The 24,417-nt window shown below is 37.9% G+C and overlaps 1 protein-coding gene across 1 annotated transcript; it reads right to left on the bottom strand.

Moving 5' to 3' along the window:
• Positions 1–2,758: 2,758 nt before the first annotated feature.
• On the bottom strand, positions 2,759–20,086 carry LOC118803025. The gene is made up of 12 exons (XM_036563521.1): positions 19,526–20,086; positions 17,140–17,203; positions 16,138–16,242; positions 15,818–15,946; positions 8,531–8,677; positions 6,558–6,629; positions 5,600–5,632; positions 5,415–5,438; positions 5,024–5,100; positions 4,121–4,146; positions 3,876–3,889; positions 2,759–2,839 (listed from the first exon to the last, which is right to left on the bottom strand). Exons 2-12 carry the CDS (start codon positions 17,198–17,200, stop codon positions 2,832–2,834), a joined length of 696 nt encoding a protein of 231 aa, XP_036419414.1. The 5' UTR covers positions 17,201–17,203; positions 19,526–20,086; the 3' UTR covers positions 2,759–2,831.
• Positions 20,087–24,417: the final 4,331 nt, after the last annotated feature.

Here is a 24,417-nt window from a genome sequence, read left to right as displayed (position 1 = left end):
AAAAATGTTTCATCAGATCAACCTAAAAAAATTACTTCATGTGGCAACAAGTAAATTAACTAGTTGTATTCAACTCAAAAAATATAGATTGAAATAATCATTCATTCAATAAAACTAGTTAATGAGTAATTTTCATCTGCAGAGCGTTTGTTGTCGTTGGTTTCACAACACTGGATGATCCCCGAAATCGCATTGACAGAGCCGTGAGTACAGTGACACCCAACATGCTCAATTGAGTATGGGATGAATTTAACTATGGTGCTGGAGTTGTCCGTACAGCTGGAGGAGGTTCATATTGAGCACTTACATAATAAATTACCTAATAAATTTTATGCTTACTTAAACCATTTACAGTGTACTGCTTTGTTCTGTAATGATTCACAAGTGAAATAAATCATTTTGAAATCGGATGAATCTTTTTGAATCACCCTGTATATATTAAACTGAGAGATAGAGTTTGTTTTATATATAAAATACTGCCTATTTTATTTATTTATTTTTTTGTCTGCAGATTATTTCTCCATTTTCATGATGTCTACCCAAAGAGCATTAAGACACACAATGTGGTATACTTTTTATACTTTCATTAATTTAATGTACGGGTAAACAGGCTATTAAGCAAAAGAGTAAGAAACATCAGTGCATTAAAAAGAAACTTAGAAACAACTAAATATATATTTTCCAGCTTTTGTTCTCCCTCTGCCTTTATTACAGCTTTCAGTTTTTCACAGTAATCTGCAGGGATACTTTCCCATGCTTCTTATAAACACCTCCAAAGTTTAGTATTCAAAGTCAGTAGCTTTTTCTACTCTTGCAAATCTTAGATGTCCAGTTTTGGTGTTTCTTTTTCTCAGTAACAGCTTTTGACAGACACTCTTGACTTAAAACGTCTTGTACAGTCCTATTACCTAGCTAAGTCAGAAGGCTGACAGTAGAGAGAAAATCCACAGTGCAAAAGGCAGAGCCAGAGAAGAGGTGGGCTCAAATACCAGTGAATCAAGAACATTACATGCAAAAGTATCAAAAACACAGTCCAGAACAGCAAAAATCAGACAAAACAGCCAAGAAGGTCAAGAATCAAAGAAATCAATCAAAATGCTCACATAAATCAGGTCAAAATACCAAAAGACTGACAAAGAGAAAGACAGGCTCATGACAGAGGATAAACAACTGACAAGGCTTTGCATAGGTGTGGTGTATAGAGAGGATTATTTTTAGGGGAAGTAAGTAACGGAAGGAGTGATTGACATGGAAACTGCCTCAGAATTCAGGTAATAAGGGCCTCTGTTGTTTGAAATCAACAGTGCTATTGGCAATGATGTTATAGATCAGTGGTCTCCAACCCTGGGCCTGGTGAACAACCTTCCTGCAGAGTATAGTTCCAATCTGTATCCAATAAGCTGCTACACCACCAGCTCTAATACATCTGATCCATCCAATCAGGTACTTGGAAAGCGGTTGGTTAGCTGGAGCAGGTGTGGCTCTGCTGGAAAGTATGAGGTCCATGGTTGGAGACCACTGTTATAGGCAGTATACCACTTTTACTGAATTCAGCTTAAATTCAGCCACATGCAAAGACTAGTTTGATTATAGTCTATGATGATGATGTTGAGACCATATCTTTTCATGTAATTTTCACAAGCTATTTTATATTAACTCCAATTTCATCATGATTCAAGATGGCAAGCTGACACAAAAGTTTTTTACAGCATGTTATAAATTCTAAGCACAAGGATGAGTCATATACATAAGTAAAGCCTAAACATTCACAAACTATGAACTCCAAACGGAGTGCGTTTCTAAATGCAGTGTTTGTCCAAGGTAGCATTCTTTCTTTGAATAAAAATAATGTTTTAATTGTGCATTCCAGGTAATATCAATAGAACTGCTGTTGGGTTGGTTTGATAAAGTAAAAATAACTCAATAAAATTTTATAGCCGGGTTTATTATACATTATGAATTGTTAACGTAATGCATTATAAGTAGTGTTAACATATTTGAAAGAGTGTTGTCATTGTAATTTGTTCCCTCAATGGTTCTAACGTCAAGCGCTAGAAACCTTCACTCTGTAACACAACTACAGTACACTACAGTAATGCTAATTTCTGCTAGTATTCTATTGGATATGCAGTGTTAAGTTAGTTCCAAGCTAACGGTGGTGTACATTGACTTTCCTACATTGGATAAAACACTATAAATAGCAGCACTACTATAGTTTAAAATCTGACATTTTAAGCCCGTAATGTGCTTTAACGTGTATGTTTTAGTGTTTCAGTAAATCCTTGTAATGCATTTTTATAAATATTTATAGCCATGTTTATAATGCCTTATGAATGCATTATAACAGGTTATGAATGTGTTTATAGATGCTTACAAATGTGAAATTCATAGAAAGTGTTACCCAAAGTTTCTTTAAATTGCAATATTTAACATTCCTTAACATGAAACAAGCAGGTAAAGAGTTGAAAACTGCAAACAAAAATAGTCCATTAATGGTCAGTATTAAATAAGTAGATCAAACATGATTTGCACCTCATTGTCTTTGTTTTTATTTACATTTCGCATAGCATCCCAACTTTTTTGGAATTGGGGTTGTGTGTGTGTGTGTGTGTGCGCATGTATGTATGTATATATATATATATATATATATATATATATATATACACACACACAACCCCAATTCCACTTACAGAGTGGGTTTTAAAAGAAGAGGTGATGAAACACAGTGGTAAACATGCCCCCAACCCAGCTTTTTTGGAACGTGGTGTCAGCATCAAATTCAAAATGGGCTTATATATTGCTCATCTCCCTCAATGTCAGAATGAATGGAGCTAGAGTCCTGCAAACAAGAAAACCACCATAAGTAAATTAGGCACAGTAAATATTATTGAGGCACTGTTGATAGAAACAATAACACTAAGTTCTAATGTTGTCCTTTCAATTTCAGATGTGTTACCATCATTAAAACCTATTGTAAAATCAAAGTCTTATTCAGCATCTTTTATGTTTCTTCGCTATGCTATATAATCTTATATAGTGTCTATGGGAGTAATCCAATGTCCTCGTACGACCACAGTCATATTATGTCATATTATATAGTGTTTTTTTTATGGCTGTACAATAATTTCCTGAACTTTATCACAAGTATTTCAGTGTATGAATGTGCTTGACATGTTGTTCATATAACAAATTTAAAAAAATGACTTTGACTTTGAAATAGATGTGTTCAAATGCTGCTTTTTGAATTCAATCTACAAATATAGTTGTACAAGACAGTTTCTAAGTGTTTCTATTCTATATGAACAAACTGCTGTTTTTACAAACCATGAACTACATGAAATGGCTTGCAACAACATAACAGTTATGACTGTAGCTGGCTAGCTAGCTTGCCATATTGCCATTCAACATTATTTTGACATAATGATCTGAACACTTCAATAAAGTTGGAAGCATGAAATATTAACAACGACAAGCCCACAAGATACATGCTTGCTCTTAGCTCAAACTGATGCGCTAGCAGTCTTACAGCATAACAGTTAGCTAGAATGCTAGTAATGAATGCCATTCATGAAAACTTGCAAGCTAGCACAGAGTCAGTGTAACATTATTTAGCACTCATTGATTGTTTATATATACAAACATCCAGAAGGGGGAGCTCTCACTGGTTTTACTCATAATAAGATGAGAAAGAGGAAATACTGTGCAGGACTTTCAGGTCTTTTTTCGCCCTCTTTTCAGGGATACAGCACTATACTTAATAACGCTAATATTTCAGCTTTCAGGAAAAAAACTTTACTATCAACAAATCCTGTGCCCAGGTGAGACTTTTACCATTTTAAAAATGCACTAGCATTGTTTTAATATGATGTTCTTACCTCCACTGTCTCTCCTTTGACTCATGTAAAAAGAAACAGATGTATAAAAGTCAGTTTAGAGGTGGGTACTTGAAAGCATTTACAGTATTATCTGACAAATGCACACTTGAATATAGTTTTTTTCAATCTAGAATAAAAAATGCATTGCACAGAATGTTTGATGAAAGCATGAGCACTCAAACAGAGGCAAAAGTACTAAATTAACAGATCAATTCATGAAGGAAATGACAATATATAGTGCCTACCCTTTACACCTCATGATGCCCCATATCTGCAAAATTAATAACAGTTTGTCAATCAGGGCAGGGGGAGAGCTTCTCTTTCACTATTTGGGTTCAAGAAACTTTATGAAAGCCTACAGTATCTTAAATCTGATATATCATGCAATAATTGTTCCTGTGGACACAGAATAATTTCATTTGTTATTTTTCAACTGAATCCGGTTGTTAAAGAATGCTTTGCATGGGCAGTGAGCTTTCTCAAACTGAGCAGAAGGAATAAAATGATGGCAGAAACCATGAAGGCTCCTGCTGGCTCTGACTCCTTTTGCCTTTTTAATGAATGCGCCAGCTGCAGAGACCTCACCCAAAGGAGCCAGACTAAGACGTACTGTCAATTAAGCTAGAGCTCTAGTCTGTTTATATTCCTGGCAAGCCATCTTTTTTCCCCAAATCATGCCATGCCTAACCAGCCATGTCCCTCTGCCTCTCACACTTCGCTATTACAAGCAAATGTGAACATAGCTGATTTACATGATTTTGACATGCTCACTGATTTGTTTCCTTTTGGGAGTAAAGTTGATGGTACAGTGATTGACACATTAATGCACCTGTGTAAGCCTCACAGCAAGAAGGGCCTGGGTTCGATTCCCCGGCCGGGTGACCGGAGTCCTTTCTGTGTGGAGTTTGTATGTTCTCCCCGTGTCTGTGTGGGTTTCCTCCCACAGTCCAAAGACACGCAGTCAGGCCAATTGGACACGCTAAATTGCCCCTAGGTGTGAGTGAATGTGTATGTCTATCTGTCTGCCCTGTGATGGACTGGCAACCTGTCCAGGGTATATCCTGCCTTCTGCCTGATGACAGCTGGAATAGGCTCCAGCCTATTAATAATCAATTAATAATACTTCTGTAATACTATAATAAACTTACTGTGAGAATCGCTATCACAACGATCCCCAGTATTACATTGAAAATAATACTTGTGACACAGCCATGATTTTGTCCCTCTGAAAGAAAAGAGCATATAGCTAATAATTTAGAATGATATTTAAGGTTATGCACTTTTTAAATACTGAAATATTTATTAAGATTGCATATTCAGACATAAGAAGACAAACAGACAGTATTTAGTGGTGCTTCTAACAAGTAATATTATTATTATTATTATTATTATTATTATTATATAAATTAATATATAATTTGCAGCAATATAATTTAGAATTAATATATAATATAAAGTAAGATCAAAGAATTTAATATGTCAAGAACAAACGAGCCTCTCCTGAGTTTCCCTCACATTTGTAACCAGTGTTTTGCTCACCTGATGGCTTGTTATCACACTGACCTGTGAAAATGAATAAGAACTGATTATGAACATAATGTCACTTGGGACAAAACCTTCATTTGATGAGTTGATTAATAGAAATCAGTCATGATAAGCATTGCTTTATTGTAACAATAAATACATTAAGAGAAAAACAATGAAAAGCAAAACAATAAACAAACCTCCTGTCTCTGTCCCAGTGTTGGGGGGGGTTTCTAAAGAAAAATAAGTGAATAAATAAATGAATACCCCAAAGGTGACAAAAGTCTATAAAGTTAACCTATGCATTAGATTACTTTGCTAGTGAGAGGGACCAACATCAGGAGGCCAGAGCCTACATGCAGTAATTCATGTAAAAGTAGATGTAAAAAATACACCTGCAGTTAAGAGTTACCATATTGTCATTATCGTTATGATATCTGCTTGTTTATAAGGAATAATGTCATGTGATATATATTCAGTACATTATGTGCATTCACTACATTTTGTTCTTGAAATTAATTCCAAGTCTGATTTGCATGTTGCAATAAATATTTTAGCAATGTATTTCGATAATAATAATAAATGTGACAGTAAGTAGGAGGAAATGGAAAGGACTATAAATTAATGTGTAAGTCAAGTGGTGATTGTAGTACAGTAAATGTGTTACGCAAATAATTGAATTTTTAAAGGCATGGCATTTCAACACTTCATTTCTGGATTCTGTTGCATGTGATCCACATAAAAAGATTCATTGTGAACACAAGTGAATCAGCCAAACAGACTCATAATGTCCATGACATGCAGAAATTAATGGTGCTAAGCTGATCACTTCAGTCTTGATCTGTCCTCTATGTCAGGGATGCCTAGTCCTGGTCCTGAAGATCCACCACCCTTGAGAATGTAGCTCCAACCCTAATCTAACACACTTTATCCAGGTAATGAAGGCCTTAAGGGGCATCTGAATATTACAGCCATGTGGGGTGGACCTGAAATCTCTGGTGAGATAGATCTCCAGGACACAGACCCCTGATCCACGTATGGATTTCTCTATGAAGTCTTACTTCTCAAATTTGAAGACTGGGTGAGAAAATGTCTGCAGTGCTGTAAATGAATTCCTTTGTGAAATATACTGTTGTGAAAAACAAATGGTCAACATACTTGAAGATGTTATAGTGCAGTTTAGGTCTTCCATCAAGTTCAATTTTGGATTCACTTTGATGCAGTGGCTCACTTAAGGTAAAGAAATGAGAGAGAATTTTAGTATCAGTTATTTTAGTATCAGGTTGCTGCCTAGACTGTTTTCATCAGTTTTATCTTTGGTGTACAATCAAATTCACTTCTGGTCAGAGTGGCCCTTATTCATCAAAGTTGCATACGGTCGACTTTGAATGTACACAAATTTCGGTAATATGTTACAATAAGAGGCGGCACGGTGGCGCAGTGGGTAGCGCTGTCGCCTCACAGCAAGAATGGCCTGGGTTCGATTCCCGGCCGGGTGACCAGGGTCGTTTCTGTGTGGAGTTTGCCTGTTCTCCCCGTGTCTGCGTGGGTTTCCTCCGGGTACTCCGGTTTCCTCCCACAGTCCAAAAACATGCAGTCAGGCTGATTGGACATGCTAAATTGCCCCTAGGTGTGAGTGTGTGTGTGGATGTATATGTCTGTTTGTCTGCCCTGCGATGGACTGGCGACCTGTCCAGGGTGTATCCTGCCTTCCGCCCGATGACAGCTGGGATAGGCTCCAGCACCCCACCGCGACCCAGAAGGATAAGCGGTTTAGATGATGGATGGATGGATGGATGTTACAATAAGTATTCACTAACGGAAAGTAAGGCATTCATTAACATGAACAACACATGAGAAGCTACATCAATAACAGTTAGCTAATATTACCTAACTCATAACTGCATTAGTTATGTTTTTCACATTATGTTGACTAACCAATATTTTTGTGAACATTAAAAACACGAGATACTACGTTAATAATGTTTAGCTAATATTAAACAAATAATAATTGCACTGATTCATATTTTTCACTTCTTTTTTCATATACTGCATAGATAAGATTTATTATGAGTTGTCAAATAACAGTCTAATATTAATAACACTTAAGCAGCAGCAGGCAGTACCATTTATCAGTCATACAAGATATCCATAGGGCATACTTATGTACATGTGTATTCAATTGCCAAAACAAGATTACCTTAATTGAAAAGAAAACACAGGTGTACCTTCCCGTTCATACTGTGGAGACCCTGAGCTCTCTGTGTTCTTATTTTTATTCTCCCATGAACCCCTGCAGCTGCCTGTGACTGTAAGTTTAATGTTGCTGTTAACCAGTAAGAGCTGTTGTTAGCTAAAAGTGTGCTACTCTACTGGTTCACATGTGTTTGTGTCATATGGCATGTTTTTAGTGTTATGCTGTGTTTGCCATCAGTGGGAGACCAGTGGGTTTTGTTCCCTACCACTGGTTTTCCCTTTGCCATTAGTCCTCCAACTAGCCACCAAGCATTGAAGCTGGTGTAATTGTACTGTGTGTGCTAGCAGCCCAATAAAGAGTGTTTTTATTCTGAGATGCAATTAACTACAAAAAAAAAAACCCTCAAAACGTTGGCGTTAAATGCTAATGTGGATTTTACTAAGGTATTTTATTCTTAAACTCCTTTTAAACTCCTCCTATGGAGACAACTACTGACTATGTGTCTGCTGGATGTCTGCGTTTTATTGGTTGAGTTTCACAACGTCTCCATTAATCATGGTGTTTTTCTTGTACATTATATGTAGCCTTGTACATTATATTATATGTATGGGGCAAACTGGGGTCTGCCGTTTGTAAATAATAAGACTTATGGACACATTTGAATGCTGTGCGATAGCTTCAAGAACCAGATGTGGGCTTGTTTGTTGTGCGCTTGTTTCTACCTTTTGTGCAAATTTGATGAATAAGGCCAGTGAATCTAAGAGCATTTTTTATGCTTTTTTAATCTATTAGAGAGTCTATTAGTTAGCTCTTAAAATACTGTGCAGCAAATTCTGTCATTAACTACTTAATTCTTGGTTTTAGTCTTCTAACAGACTAATATGCTGATAATTCTACTAATACACTGACGTTTGCTTTTACAAACAAAACTTACCATCGTGCTGAAGGACGCATCGTGCATCATTGATTTCCTTGAACTGTTTATTGGGATTCCAGTGGCATTCTTTTGGAGTCGCACAGATATACTTTGCAAATCCACATTCCACATTGAGCTGACATTTAATTTCATGTTTGTTTTTAGCTAAAATAGAAAAAAACATTTGTAGAAAAAATGGTTACTTAAAGAACAAACATAGATTTGAGCATGCAAATGAACATTCAAATATCATTAAATAAAGATATACCCCAACTGGCCACTTCATTAAGCACACTGTTTCTATACCCATTGTCCAGTTTATCAGCTCCACTTATCATATAGGTACATTTTGTAGTTCTACAATTACAGACTGCAGTCCATCTGTTTCTCTGTGTACTTTGTTAGTCTCCTTTCACCCTGTTCTTCATTGGTCAGGACCCCCACAGGACCCCCATAGAGCAGGTACTATTTGGGTGGTAGATCATTACCAGCACCGTGGTGACAGTTACATGGTGGTGGTGTGTTTGAGTGTGTTGCGCTGGTCTGAGTGGATCAGACACAACAGTGCTGCTGGAGTTTTTAAACACTGTGTCCACTCAGAGATGATGGCTCATCTGCTGCTGCACAGTTTGTGTTGGTCATCCTCTAGTCCTTCATCAGTGGTCACAAGATGCTGCCCACAGGACATTGTTGGCTGGATATTTTTGGTTAGTGGGCTATTCTCCATCCAGTTGTGACACCGAGGTGTTTACAAACAGTGTCTGATCCACATGCCCCAGTGCAACACACATTTACACACCACCACCACATCAGCACCATTGCAGTGCTGAGAATGACCCACACCCCATAATACTTGCTCTGTGGGGGTCCTGTAATGGTCCTGACCACTGAAGAACAGGCTAAAAGGAGGCTAACAAAGTATGCAGAGAAACAGATGGACTACAGTCTGTAATCGTAGAACTACAAAATGCTGTAGTAGAGCTGATAAAATGGACAAAGAGTGTAGAAACAAGTGGGTTTACTTAATAAAGTTGCCAATCAGTATATTTTTACCATAAAGCAAATATAAATATAGGATATTGCCTAGAACATAGAATCTCAGTCAGTAAATGGAGTATAGGATGACTGTGACTCCAGCCACCAATCAGCTTCCTGCCAAGAATGCTGCCTCTCAGCACACTTAGAGAGCTATAAGGCCTGAGTTGTGTCTTGACCATATGCTGTGTAAACAAAACAGTGCATTTGTTTCAGGAAAATAAAAATAAGAGTCCAAGAGTTTTAGAGGCTTTTCCCCCCAATTTATATGTAACCATTTTACAGTTTTACTATTTTAGGTGTCTACAGACTTTCAGGGACTAATCCATGACTTGTTCTTTCAGTGGGGTATGTATACATACATACATACATACATACATACATATATATGTGTATATATATATATATATATATATATATATATATATATATATATATATACACTATGGCAAGCCAAACAGGAAATATTTAATGAACATTGATATATATATACAATGAACATTGATATATATGGAATGAACATTGATATATATACAATGAACTTTGATATATATGGAATGAACTTTGATATATATACAATGAACACTGATATATATGGAATGAACTTTGATATATATGGAATGAACTTTGATATATATGGAATGAACATTGATATATATACAATGAACATTGATATATATGGAATGAACTTTGATATATATACAATGAACATTGATATATATACAATGAACATTGATATATATGGAATGAACATTGATATATATACAATGAACTTTGATATATATGGAATGAACTTTGATATATATACAATGAACACTGATATATATGGAATGAACTTTGATATATATGGAATGAACTTTGATATATATGGAATGAACATTGATATATATACAATGAACATTGATATATATGGAATGAACTTTGATATATATACAATGAACATTGATATATATACAATGAACATTGATATATATTGAATGAAAGTCGCTGTTGAAGGGTTGAGGATGGCCAAGAAAAACCGTACGTTAATAAATGGGCATTAACAAACTCCAGGTGGAGCTTAAAGGAAGGGAATTCTGATAAAGTGACCAGTATCTGGATATGGTGGTGGCAGAAACTTTAGTGACTCCACAGGGGAAACCACAGAACCGTTCATGTTGATGCGTGGGGAGGAAGGGAGGGTTGCACCTAAAGACATCACCAGTTGATTGCTGCTGCACCAGGAGACCAGCTGCTCGACTTCTGGATCTTCACAGCTGGTCTCCTTGTGCAGCAGCAATCAACTGCTACTCAACGCACAAAAGACTGCACAGATGGTGATGTACTTTAGGTGCAACCCTCCCTTCCACCCCACACTTCAACATCAATGGTTCTGTGGTTTCCCCTGTGGTGTCATTAAAGTTTCTGCCACCACCATGTCCAGCAGACCTGACATGGGAGAGGAACACAGCCTCCATCACCAAGAAAGTGCAGCAGATAATGTTCTTCCTGAGACAGCTGAAGAAATTCAATTGGCCGCAGAGCCTGATAATCCAGTTCTACACAGCAACCATCTAATCCGTCCTAACATCATCTGCAACCATCTGCTTTGGTTTCTCTACCACACAACTCCAGTGCATAATCAGGACAGCGGAGAGGATCATTGGATTCAGCACTAAATGAGGCCACCCCTACAGGCTATAATTATGTACACAGCCCAAGATTATCAGGCAAAGGAGGTGGATTATGTGTAATCTACCAGAATACCCTAAATATCAGTCAGAAACAATGTGACACCTTCACTTCTTTTGAGGTTCTTTCCATCAACATTACAAATCCGGCCACAAAAAAGAAGGCATTTTCATTATTTAACATTTACAGACCACCAGGGCCCTGCACAGAATTTTTAAATGAATTTAGTGATTCCGCTGCAAACCTAGCTGTGTGCAATGATAAGGTAATGATTGTAGGAGATTTTAATATCCATTTTGAGAAGGCAGATGACCCACTAAAAAAGGCATTTACTTCAATCCTAGACTCTGTTGGTATTACCCAAAATGTAACAGGGCCTACGCACTGCTGTAGTCACACTTTAGATCTAGTTCTGACACTTGGACTTGACATAGACAGGCTTAGTATCCTACCGCAAACCTCTGTAATCTCTGACCATTACTTAATTTCTTATGAGCTGCGTCTTAGCCATAATACATGTACGTCCCCTCGCTATTCTACAAAGCGCGCAATAAAACCATTTACCGCCCTACAATTCGTAGAAAACCTCCCAGAACTAACAACCCTAGTCTCCACTCCATCAGACCCAATGGAGCTAGATGTATTAACCGACTATTTAGAAAATACCTTTCGATCTACTTTAGAAAATATGGCGACACTTAAATTCAAAAGGATAAGACAGAAAAAGCTCGCCCCATGGTACGATGATAAAACCCGTACCTTAAAACAAACAGTACGGAAACTACAGCGGAAATGGCGATCAACCAAGCTGGAAGTGTTCCACTTTGCCTGGAAGGACAGCCTTATAGAGTATAGAAATGCTCTCAATAAGGCTCGCTCAGCATATCTGGCCTCGCTGATCAAGAATAATAAATATAATCCTAGAGTACTGTTTAGTGTGATTTCCAGAATTACAAAAAATCAGGCAGGTACTGAACCACAAATTCCGGCGACTCTCACCAGTGAAGTTTTTATGGACTTTTTTAATAATAAAATCGAAAATATTAGACAACAAATTCAACCCACAGTATTAAATCCACCTTGGCTGTCATCTGATGTGGCTGATATAAAACATAACGTAGTTGCAGAGGAAAGGCTGGAAACTTTCTACCCACTCACACAGCCAGAATTAGAGAAGATTATCTCCTCTGCAAATTGTACAACCTGCACACTTGATGCAATTCCCTCAAAATTACTCAAAGAAGTGCTACCAGTTATCATTAATCCTCTTTTAACTATAGTAAACTCGTCCCTTAGCCTGGGCCATGTACCCAGAGCTTTTAAACTAGCAGTTATTAAGCCTCTGATCAAGAAACCAAACCTTGATGCTAGCGTATTGTCTAATTACAGGCCTATATCTAACCTGCCATTTATATCTAAGATCTTAGAAAAAGCTGTAGCCCAACAACTTAGTTCATATCTACATAAGAACCACATATATGAAAAATTCCAATCTGGATTCAGGCCACATCACAGCACTGAGACAGCTCTAGTTAAGACAAATGACCTTCTTTTTGCCTCTGATCAAGGCTACGTATCCCTGTTGGTGCTACTTGACCTCAGCGCAGCTTTCGATACAATAGACCACAATATTCTCCTAGAAAGGTTAGAAAACATGGTTGGAATCACAGGGACAGCCCTATCATGGTTCAAATCTTTCTTAACGGAACGTTATCAGTTTGTAAAGGTAAATGATTCATCTTCCAATTATTCACAAGTAAGATTTGGAATTCCGCAAGGCTCTATTTTAGGACCGTTATTATTTACATTATACATGTAACCGTTAGGCACAGTTATAAGTAACCATGGCATTAACTTTCACTGCTACGCAGACGATACGCAATTATACATATCAGCCAAGCCTGATGACAAATACAGGTTAAAGAAACTAGAGGACTGGGTAAAAGATGTGAAAGGCTGGATGTTGCGTAACTTCCTCCTTTTAAACAGTAACAAAACAGAGGTTCTCCTTCTGGGTCCAAAAGTGGCAAGAAATAAATTATCAGATTTAATTTTAAATCTTGCTGACTTCCCAGTTATACCTGGTTCAGCAGAAAAAAACCTTGGCATCATAATTGATCCAGATTTATCATTTGATCAACACATAGGCAGCATCACTAGGACAGCTTTTTTACATCTTCGCAACATCGCCAAAATAAGAAATGCCTTATCGCTGCATGATGCAGAAACATTAGTACATGCCTTTATTACTTCAAGGCTAGACTATTGTAACGCACTACTGTCAGGATGCACCAGCAGGAATGTAAGTAAACTTCAACTAGTTCAAAATGCTGCAGCCAGGGTTCTCACTAAAACTAGAAAATTTGATCATATCAGTCCAGTTCTGTCATCACTTCATTGGCTGCCTGTTAAATTCCGTATCGATTACAAAATTCTTTTATTGACGTATAAAGCCCTACATGGGCTCGCTCCTGAGTACCTGCAAGACCTTATTTCCCATTATGAGCCACCACAATTACTCAGATCACAGAGTGCTGGCTTTTTATTAGTAGTAATTAATTAGTAGTAGTAGTAATTCAGAAGGCTTCAGCTGGGTGAAGAGCCTTTTCTTATAAAGCCCCCAAACTCTGGAATGATCTTCCAGAAAATGTTCGGGACTCAGACTCAGTCGCAATCTTCAAATCTAGGCTGAAAACTCACTTGTTTAGTTTAGCTTTTGGTAGTTAATGTTCCCCCTTAGATAAAGGCAGCAGATCCAGGGGTCCATGGACACAGGGAATTATAGTAAACTGAGACTGGTGCTGTCGTCCCGCCGCTCGCACACGATCACTCAGGTTTGTGGACGGTGGAGCGAAGGGATGCCAAATTGTTTCAGGGTGCTCCCGTGTCTATGTGTCCTTTTGGTTCTCTCCTTTTAGTTAAGCTGTTATAGTCAGATCTGCCGGAGTCGTTAGCCACACTCTGGAAATGTTCACATACTCTGTTTTACATACACTCAAACAAAATAAAACTAATTCCATCTCCCTACCTTTTTCCGAGTAAACGACTGCCCACCTGCCGGACGGACACTGATGGATGACTGTCTGCAGAGCTCTCCTGCTATCCGCTTCAGACCAGCTGCCCACGCCCCAGTCGCCGCCACTTGCCCAGCTACCGCCACTTGACTTGGACTAGCTGCCCACTCCCACTCCCACTCATGGACTCCTAACTACTACTACTACTACTACTAGTACTACTACTAATATTAGTAGTATAATAATTTTGTAGGTAGTTTGACCAGAGGAGGATGGGTCCCCCATGTGAGCCTTGGTTCCTCCCAAGGTTTCTTCCTCAGCTCTGAGGGAGTTTTTCCTTGCCACTGTCGCCCCTGGCTTACTCACCTGGAGGATTTACATTTCATGTTAAAACTTTGTCCTTAATGGATTTCTGTGAAGCTGCTTTGTGACAACATCAGTTGTAAAAAGCGCTATACAAATAAATTTGACTTGACTTGACTTGAATGTAGTCAGCCTACGCTTCAGGACATCTACAACAGCAGATTGATGAAGAACTCAAAATAACAGCTGACCCCTCTCATTTTGGACATGACCTCTTCCAGCCATGTTCCTCTGGTAGAAGATTCAAGGCTATCACAAACAGACATGCTTACAGCATTTTCTCCAGAGCTGCAGCACTCACTAATCACACCTTGCACTTTAAAAATAAACTAAACCATCAAACCTCCTTATTGTGTTACAGTAGAACTCCTCCCTAACATAATGCAATTTGCACAACTGTACGGATGTAAATTTCTGCAAATATTCATATAATTCTGTTTATAATCATTTTTAAGATTAAGTGACCCTTATTAGTCCCACAATGGGGAAATTTCACCTCCGCATTTGACCCCTCTGTCCAGTGAAACACCACATACACACTAGTGAACACACACACTGGGGGGGCAATGAGCACACTTGCCCGGAGTGATGAGCAGCCCTATCCACAGCGCCCAGGGAGCAGTTGGAGGTTGGGTGCCTTGCTCAAGGGCATCTTAGTCACATACTGTCAGCTCAAGGGATCAAAAAGGAGACCTTCCAGTCACAAGGCTGGTTCCTTAACGTCCAGCCCATGACTGTCCCCATATATGTCATCAGACCTTTGTATGTGTAGGTATTCTTATCTGCATATTTACATATATTTACACTTATCTTTATTCATTATTCTTTATTCTATTTTTGTAATTTATTTACATTTTTTCTTAGTTTATACTTGTTACCAGTTGCTTCTCTGGTCTGCTCAGTACATAATATGCTATCTATGTTTGGACTCATCATGGCAAATTCCTTGTATGTGTAACATATTTGGCAAAATAAAGTGATTCTGATTTTGATTAAGTGAAAATCTGATCACATTTCAGGCCACATTTATTTAGAAATTCACAAAGGGTTCACACACTTTCAAGCAGCACTGTATGTTGGTGGGGGATTAGAAGCTTTACTGATATCACAGCAATAAATAATTGTTTTTCCACTTTTTTCCCTGATAAATACAACCACAGTTTTTGGTAACAGAGATGGTGCTTTAAGCATTTAAGGAAGAGTAATAAACATTTGAACACACCTTTTGTGATTTCACAGTCTATAACACCGATTAGAGTGTCTGGAAAATTTGAGAATCCACATTCTTCACTTGAGGTACAGAATCTCTCCTTTCCCCAGCCATCTTGTTCAATGCAATGTATCTGTAAAGCTGGAAAATCAGAAATGTGAATACAAGCACAGCTGGCTGTACTGTTCAACCTATTTTATTTCTAACAACAAACATGGGGCATAATAGAAATCTGTACTCCTGTTGGCATGCTAATGCCTGATGAGCTGGAAAAGCTGCAAGATGGGAAAGGTCATGCCAACTAATATAAAAAGTATGACTATGAGACTTACTCTGACATGACGCAAGGTTAGCTTTCCAACTGCAGGAACCATCAAGAAGGCATGCTGTTGTTTCATTGCTTGCATGGTCACAATGTACATCTACCTGTTGAAAAACTGAAATGAAAGAAACGAGATTACATACATGTAAAGAAATTGATAGAATGTAATGTTTTGCATTCAGTTTTGTGATTCAACTTCCTTATTTCACACCAATCAGTAGGTCTCTCTTGCTGTTGCACAGCTGTACCACTGCAGATGCTTCCTCTGATATTCTCAAATTACTAGCCAAAGTTTTATCATGCTGACTAGATACACAGAAGAGAGTTCAACTTTATCAGTTAACTATGTGAAAAGCCAACTCTGTGCATTAAAATGCATTAATTAGATATATCGTCTTGTCCCTCTTCAGTGGTGAAGTGGCCAACAGGCTTCCACAATGAATAAAACACAATGGGTACACAGACCTGGCCTTACAGTACACTTCTCTGCCCTGCTAACAAGTCAAAATCCGAAATATGAAAATCTATGAGGACTCAATGAGTTCTACAATTACAGACTGTAGTCCATCTGTTTCTCTGCATACTTTGTTAGCCCCCTTTTACCCTGTTCTTCAGTGGTCAGGACCCCCATTGGACCCTCACAGAGCAGGTACTATTTGGGTGGTGGATCATTCTCAGCACTGCAGTAACACTGATGTGGCACTACTGTGTCTGATCCACTTGTACCAGCACAACACACACTAACACACCACTACCACATCAGCGCCACATCATCATCCACCACCCAAATAATACCTGCTCTATAAGGGTCCATGGGGCTCCTGACCACTGAAGAACAGGGTAAAAGGGGGCTAACAAAGTATGCAGAGAAACAGATGGACTACAGTCTGTAATTGTAGAACTACAAAGTGCACCTATATAGTAAGTGGAGCTGATAAAATGAGCGTAGAAATAGTCATGATGTTATGTCTGATCGGTGTATATACTTATTTAAACTGTATAAATGGCTTACCAGACTGTATGAGGAGAGGCTGACTCAGGAGGATCAGTGGTACAAGACACAGCAATCCCATGGTCTACAAAAAGTCAAACAAAGGATAAAAATAAGGTATTAAAATCGGCATATGATATGACTTTGCATTGCTTTGTCTTGACCTGAAATGCTTTTTGTTTATTACTTTTTTTTTATCAGTACCCAGTGCCATCCTGTGATATACTTCATGCTTAAGTTGCTTGAACAAAAGAAAGTTTTTGTCATTTCAAGCCAAAATCATAATTAACATTGAGTTGCCAGTTGGGATTATTGGGGTTTTTCCACACTTTTATGTCACTGCTGGGTTAAGAACAGTTGGCCAAAATATCCAGCCAACAATGGCAACAAAGGTCATAAACTGACAACAAATGAGCTACAGACTGTGTGTCTGTACACCAGCTAGATGGAGCTACAGGTTAAGAAAGAAGCCAGTTACTTAAATATGGGCATAAAAATGTGCCATAATGTTTATTTTATTTTTATTTCAAATATGCACATATATTATCACTAAAGTAAATGGCTTTACTCTAATGGCCCTAAAGAAAAAATTGCTAAAGAAAACACTGGAACCTTATACGTTACATTTTGAAACAAAGACCAAGGGTTCCACACTACAAAGCATTGCCTTAGATATATAGAATATAGCAGGCCAAATTTAATGTGTTATATTTGGAGCATTATTAGTGCAGTGGGAGAAGGTCATTTGGTCCAGCTATTTCCCACTTACATCATAAAAACAACCGACTTCTAGGTTCGTCTCAGGTTAGGATTTTCCTGCGGACAGGGATCAATTGATCAGATTGCGGTGATCATACACACAACCAACCAAATGATAACTTTAATAAAAGCTCATTTATTAATATGAGGTATATATACTAAATACTAAATTAATAAGTATGCAGAGAAAGCTAGAGACTTGAAAATGCAACAAATAACAGAGACCCAGAAATAGTTAGTTTATGATGTTTGAGCAGTACACGCCCTGCATTCCATAGATTTGGTTTACTAGTTCAGAATAATTTTTAATATTTTAATAATCTGAGTAATCCTAGCTTAATGATTGCAAGAAAAACACACTGGCAGTGCCTCCAATAAATTACATGGACAGTAACTATGCTAGTACCCGCTTCTAATCAAATACAAAGAACTTGAAATACTCAAAGGTAGGATGTACAGGTTTTAGATTTAATACATCCCAAAATAGAAGGTATAGAAACTTTGACGAAAATAAAAGGGTGAATTTACATAGAATTTATATATTTCAGTAATATCTTACTAATTCACAACCCTCCACTCAAAGGATTTAAACTCAAATGTATGGCTTTGAAAGTAAAGCAATTCTTAGACAGAGCTATTCTTTTCAAGTATTGGTAATAAGCCATTCTTAAGGTTTAGTGAACTCGAAGTGCATAAATTCAAATTCTGTTACACCCAAACTGTGCAGTGAGCCGCCCACACACACACAGTCTTCCTCTCTCTCACTGTGTCTTACACAGATGCCCACAAACCACTGATCATCTTCCTCCTTTCCTTCGCACGCAACCATGAGATTCTCTTTTTCATTCTCTCAGCTGTTCAGGTGATGAAATGATTCTCATGAATCTACATTTGCTGCAGACTCTAAAAACGATCTCTCTGTCAGTCCTTTCCTCTCTTTCGCTCTTTCTGACAGGGGCATCACATGGGTGGGGCAGCTCAGAGGAGCTAGAAGTGGCTGTGTGTAATGGCTGAGTGTCGAGCGAGGTCTAGACCTCGGTTGGACAGTCGAAGGCTTGGTTGAGCTCACCAAATAGTCCACTATTAGCTACTACAAAGAGGCTGGCTGCTAGGCTGAGCTAGGCAGTTCAATGATTGTCAAACTTGTTGGATAAACTGTTATAAGTACAAGTAATTACAAGACATTAGCATCATTTTCCTTGTATCACAGTTATTTACATGATACCGGGCTGATAACACGACTGCGTTAACTGTGGTTGTTCCGTTGGCCACAGAATCAACGTTAAACTTTCTCGCTCTTGTACTATTTTTCTTTCTCTTTCTTCTGCCTCTTTAGTCTCACTTCTTTCTCCCAGATAGTGAGTTTAGGTCATGAACTGTAACTAAAAATAAGAAAAGGGGAAAAGAAATGATGATAGAGAACAAAGCATGGTTTATCCATACTGAATTATATGAGCTATTTTAAGGACCAAAATCCTGATTGCTTATTGTTTAGTAGGGTTACACGCAGAATAGCAAATAAATGCTAGCATGATGACTGACCTAAGTTTAGATTAAACGGGGGACAGAATACCACAGCAAGACTGGATCATATACAGTGAAAAGTGAAAGTACCATACAGCTTTGGAACAGAGTGCTAGGCCCTTACCCCAGATACAAATACTGGCCTGGCTTTTGTCGTCTCTCGTTAAAACAGTGGCCTTTCCTAGGTCTTCTTCGGCAATGGACGATGACAATTGATCACAATGGACCTCGCCCGGCTTGTATCGTCTCTTCGTGAAAATGGCGTATTTCCGCATTGTTGTTCTTCTTCTTCGGCAGTGCAGTGCAGCGCAGTGCAGAGCAAGCTACAACGCCACCAGGCTATGAAGGCAAACTTCTGTTATAGCTTCCACGTCAGCATTGGTTCACTTCTGTGTGCAATTTTTAAACTGTGCTAGCAGATTTCGCAATGATCTATCATTGGCCATTTAAACTTTCAAAATGAATCAATGGAATTTGAAAACAAACGCAGCTTGGTTAGACTATTCAACGTGCAAACGCAATGAGTGTAATAGATAACTTTTTTACTGCGTGAAGAACAATTAAAAACTGTACAAAGACGCGACGAACTGAGACACGAAACAAAATAAAACTAAATTCTAAAATCTGCAGATTTAAAGTACAAAGGAACGGAGGGCTCTGCTTCTTCTGTTCTCTTGGTGGTTCTCTCTCTCTCTGACTCTTTCTCTCTCTCTACCTTCCTCTTGTGGGCAGAGCTAAGATGGGTCAAATAGGGTTCCCACGTTCCATTTATAATGAATATGCAATCTCTTCATCTGTGTGTCTGCTCAAATTCACCCACAGCTTCACATAGGGGAGCGTGAGGAACAACCTAACGCAGGGCACAAATTACCACAGACTTTTTACGTTGTTAAAGACGATGAAGCAGCATGAGCGTCTGGCCACTGGTCAACAATTCAAAGTGAACCATCAGCATTTTGAAGAGATCTGTGCCAAAGAGTGTTTTCAGGCCATGTAAGTAATTTTTTCAACACAAGTTTTTCAGTTACTGAGCTGTTTATGTAAATCACAAAATCCAAAATTCTATTACTTTATTCACCATCTTGTTTCCCACAACGCAGCATTGCTAATTCATCAGACTTTTCTAGCAAGTGTTAAATTAACCCTCTGTCTGTTTCAGTTAATCCACCCATGGGGTAAACTGTAACATTTCCCGTCATTTTGGTGGAATTGTGCATGAACAGTAGGTGCTAGTTCAAGTACATGTTGCTTGTATAAACATACAACTATTCCAACTTAATTATTCTGTAAGTTATTCAACAAAAACCAAAAATATTACATTATTACTGTTTCAATAGTAACTATTACAGAAAAACTGTTGAGCTTACAGACTATCATATCTAAAAGAGCTCTAATTTCACACCACTGCTACTTGTAACCTCTAACAATCCTATTTCTGAAAGAAACATCATTACCAAGAAAATGAGATTTCCAAAAAAAGAACATAATTCCAAAGATAGTGTTAATGAACACTATAACATTTCTAAACAGTGCTTAAGTGAAAGAGAATTTACGTAGTGTTGAGTACAAGAAATGCTGAGTACATTATTTAGTTACTATTAATATTTCCTGTCAATATTTATGGCAGAACCTCTATTATGCTTAAAATATTGCATTTTTCTTGAAGAATAGGCATGTAATTCACAAACTTTACCTACATAGTTCTACTTCTAAGGGAAAGAAAACATGATAACTCTATAGCTATGTGAGGTTAAAACATGACTCAACAGAACACATGGATTTAGTAACTGGATATTTCTAGAAAAATTATTAAATAGAAAACAGTTACAAATGATCAAAGATCAACTCAATAATAATCTTGATTAATGAAAGTGGTTAGGGTTTAAGAATCACAAATTAACTATCAAATGTAGGGAATCTTAGTCTTCATTCACATCTGACAATGCTGCATGGGAAACCACATTTTGAGTGACACACTGATATTTTAACAAAGACACAGAGGTATTTTATACAGTTTAATTAAGAAAAGAGATTAATTGGATTCGGCTGTAATTAAAATCTTACAGAACTTTGCATTCATATGGTTAAGATAGCAGGGAGAACATCCCTGGATTTGAGAATTAGTCTTGCAAGGATCTAAAGATTTTATGACTGCTTGGGTGCAGATGTTGGGAAAGGGGGAGTAGATAGATAGAGGGACCCCCAAGGAGGGACTCTCAAGTCATAAAACTTAGTTTGCATCCAGAATTTACTGTGGTTCTTCATAGAGCGTTTAAAGATAGGATTTTGTGAGGTGTCCATTAACATTGCCCTCAGGGTCATCCATTCATGGTCTTGCTTATCTCTGTTTTAAAGCCAGATGTGTCCTTAAAGCACTCTGGTGGCCATACTCAGATATTCACCAGACATCCTGGTGCCTGGATTGCTCTTTGTATCTTAAGTCAAAGTTCTGATTACTGAAATTAAAATAGCCCACTACATTAGGAAAGTAAAAATAAATGAAGTTTCTCTTGTTTACACTCACATGACATCCTGGAATAAATCAAACACTGTTCACCCCTGTTCACCCTACTCCTCTCTTCAAAAGTAATAAATATAGACAGCATCAAGCATTAATTCATTCACCACATTTGATTCAGTGTCTTATCTGGCCCAGGAATTTGTTTAAATAAACACAAACTTACCTTCAAGATTTCATGGTGAGAACTGAAGAGATTTGCTACGTTCTCTGAGGAAGATGTTTAGGTATGAAATGAAACTAAAATGAAAGTTGCTAAGGGGCAGATTTCAGGAAGTTTTCAGTTTTAATTTGTGTGTTATTTCTGCAGACCCTAATGACCATTAGTGAATATTATCAAATAAAATATTGTTTCCCCTGTACCTCTTTTATCAGATTAACTAGGACACTGTGTGTGAAATGTTGGTCTGTTGGATTTACATGGTCTCAGCGAACATGCTGGCTGGTTATTTGAAACTTGCATGTTTGTCACTTGTATTTACAACTTTACCGCTTGTTTGTGCTAGGAAATTCATGTGTTTATGACGGCTGTCTAAAGGCAATATTAAGCACACAGGTAAACAGGAAACTGGTGGCTCAGATGGTTATGAGTAGGAGCTAGGGTGAAATCAGGGTAGAGTCAGTCCAGAACACAGCAGGGCAATGATTTCTACTGATTTTTTATCCATTTATTTATTTATTTATTTATTTATTTTTTACAATGTCAGCATCCTGATTCATTTAGAACAATATCTGTGACGCATTGTTAAGTACATGCAGGCAGTGCAAGTTCTTATCATCATCATTATCATCATCATCATATTTTTTTTCATCATCTTTTTTAGCATATCAAAAATAATTTAGGACAAGGGTTAAGATTTGGGCATGGGTGACGATTAGGATCAGTATTTGGGTTGGGGTTAAGATTAGATTTAGGATTAAGGACAAGGTGAGGGTTAGGATTAGAATTAGGTTTTGATTTAGGTTATGGTTAGGATTAGGTTTTAGGTTGAGGTTAAAGTTAGGATAAAGATTAGGGTCAGGTTGAGGGTTAGAATTTGGTTTTGCTTAAGGTTGGGGTTAGGATTAAGGTTTAGGAGTAGAATTAGGTTTTGCTTAAGGTTTGGGTTAGGATTAGGGCCAAGGTGAGGGTTAGGATTAGGTTTTCGGTCGAGGTTAAAGTTTAGGATTAGGGTTAGATCCAGGGTGAGGGTTAGGATTAGTTTTAAGGTTAGTGTAGCGAACACTGGCTGAAACTTTACTTCGAACTGAGTGTTCACCCAAAAGTTAAGGGCCTTTTGGCTCCAGTGAGTCTGGAGTTGAAAGTGTAAATCTGTCGACTTAACACTCCCAACCCCAAACTCAAATTTACAGCTGAATCAAGAACCAGCTCCCCTCTCCCTCAGCCCAGGGGGCAACAGAACACCCCCTCTGGAATGTGGCCATATGGCTCTCCAAAGTCCTGTGGACAACTTTATCTTTAAGTAACAGAAAGTACATTTCTAAGGTATATGTCCACTCCAAACCGCAACCATTCATTAGGAGTCATTTTAACTAAACTAGACATACAAGAATGGAACTGCAACGACAATCTGAACTGAAAATTTAAACTTTTTAAATCCCCTGAGGACCTCAAACATGGACCCACAGCACCCCAAGGTGTGAAAACAAGAATTACCACATCACCACCGTAAGGACTATTACTCACAAAGGACCCCACAAACTCACTGATATGCATGTTTGACTATCAACCCTATCTAATTTGCAAGAGCTGATGCTTGTATTTGTCTACCCAGTTACTTAGTGTGTATTCTCCTTTCTTTTACCCAACGTTAGGAATGTGTAGGATAACTGTCAAAGTTACTGAAATAACCATTTAAAGGAGTGATTTTAGAACACTAAGCATTCACCTAGGTGTTATTTTCACTTATTATATCTAGGCTTCTATTTTACTCTTCTCATTTACTTGATTTTATTCTTTTGAACTGATGATTTTACTGTGTTAAATCTCCTGCCATGAAAAGACACCCAAAGGGTTACCTGTAAGACTATTTCTGCCTTTACAATAGTTGTTTTCAGGTAATGTGGATAAAAACTGTAGGTTGACGCACAAATGTTAGGTTTGTCTGTTGTAGATTTTAGGAACTTAATTCAATGATCTGAATCGAAGGGAGGGGCCAACAGCCGGGTAAAATCGGCGTGCACGCCAGTTCCAGTTAGTTTGAGCTCGCGTTCCAGAGAACAAGGAAAAACTTCCACAAGTCTGTGCCAACCACGGTGAGAAAGAAAGTTTAGGAGTTTAGATCAAATCTGGATATTTTGTTGTTCGTGTAGTTTGTCTTTTGTTTATACCTTTAATTGTAACCCAACCTTAGAGAAGAAAGTGAAGATTTCTTTACATGGCCAAGTAAGGAACTTCAAGTTTCAGCTCTGACGAAGATAGGTAGTTAATTCAGGTTAGCAGCCTCGAAATTTGACTGCACTTCCCCAGCCACTGTGAGTCCAGGAAGCCTGTCAGG

This window comes from Colossoma macropomum, unplaced genomic scaffold (assembly GCF_904425465.1).
Source record: "Colossoma macropomum unplaced genomic scaffold, Colossoma_macropomum, whole genome shotgun sequence".
Taxonomy (NCBI): domain Eukaryota; kingdom Metazoa; phylum Chordata; class Actinopteri; order Characiformes; family Serrasalmidae; genus Colossoma; species Colossoma macropomum.
This window is presented reverse-complemented; position numbering and strand designations above follow the sequence as displayed.

What these genes read in the sequence shown, in the direction of transcription:
- LOC118803025 (XM_036563521.1), bottom strand. Translation starts at nt 17,200, where the DNA reads ATGGGATTGCTGTGTCTTGTACCACTGATCCTCCTGAGTCAGCCTCTC. An exon ending in GCCTCTCCTCATACAGTCTG is followed by an intron (nt 16,243 to 17,139) that starts GTAAGCCATTTA and finishes CTTTCATTTCAG; the next exon opens with TTTTTCAACAGGTAGATGTA. An exon ending in TAACCTTGCGTCATGTCAGA is followed by an intron (nt 15,947 to 16,137) that starts GTAAGTCTCATA and finishes CTGATTTTCCAG; the next exon opens with CTTTACAGATACATTGCATT.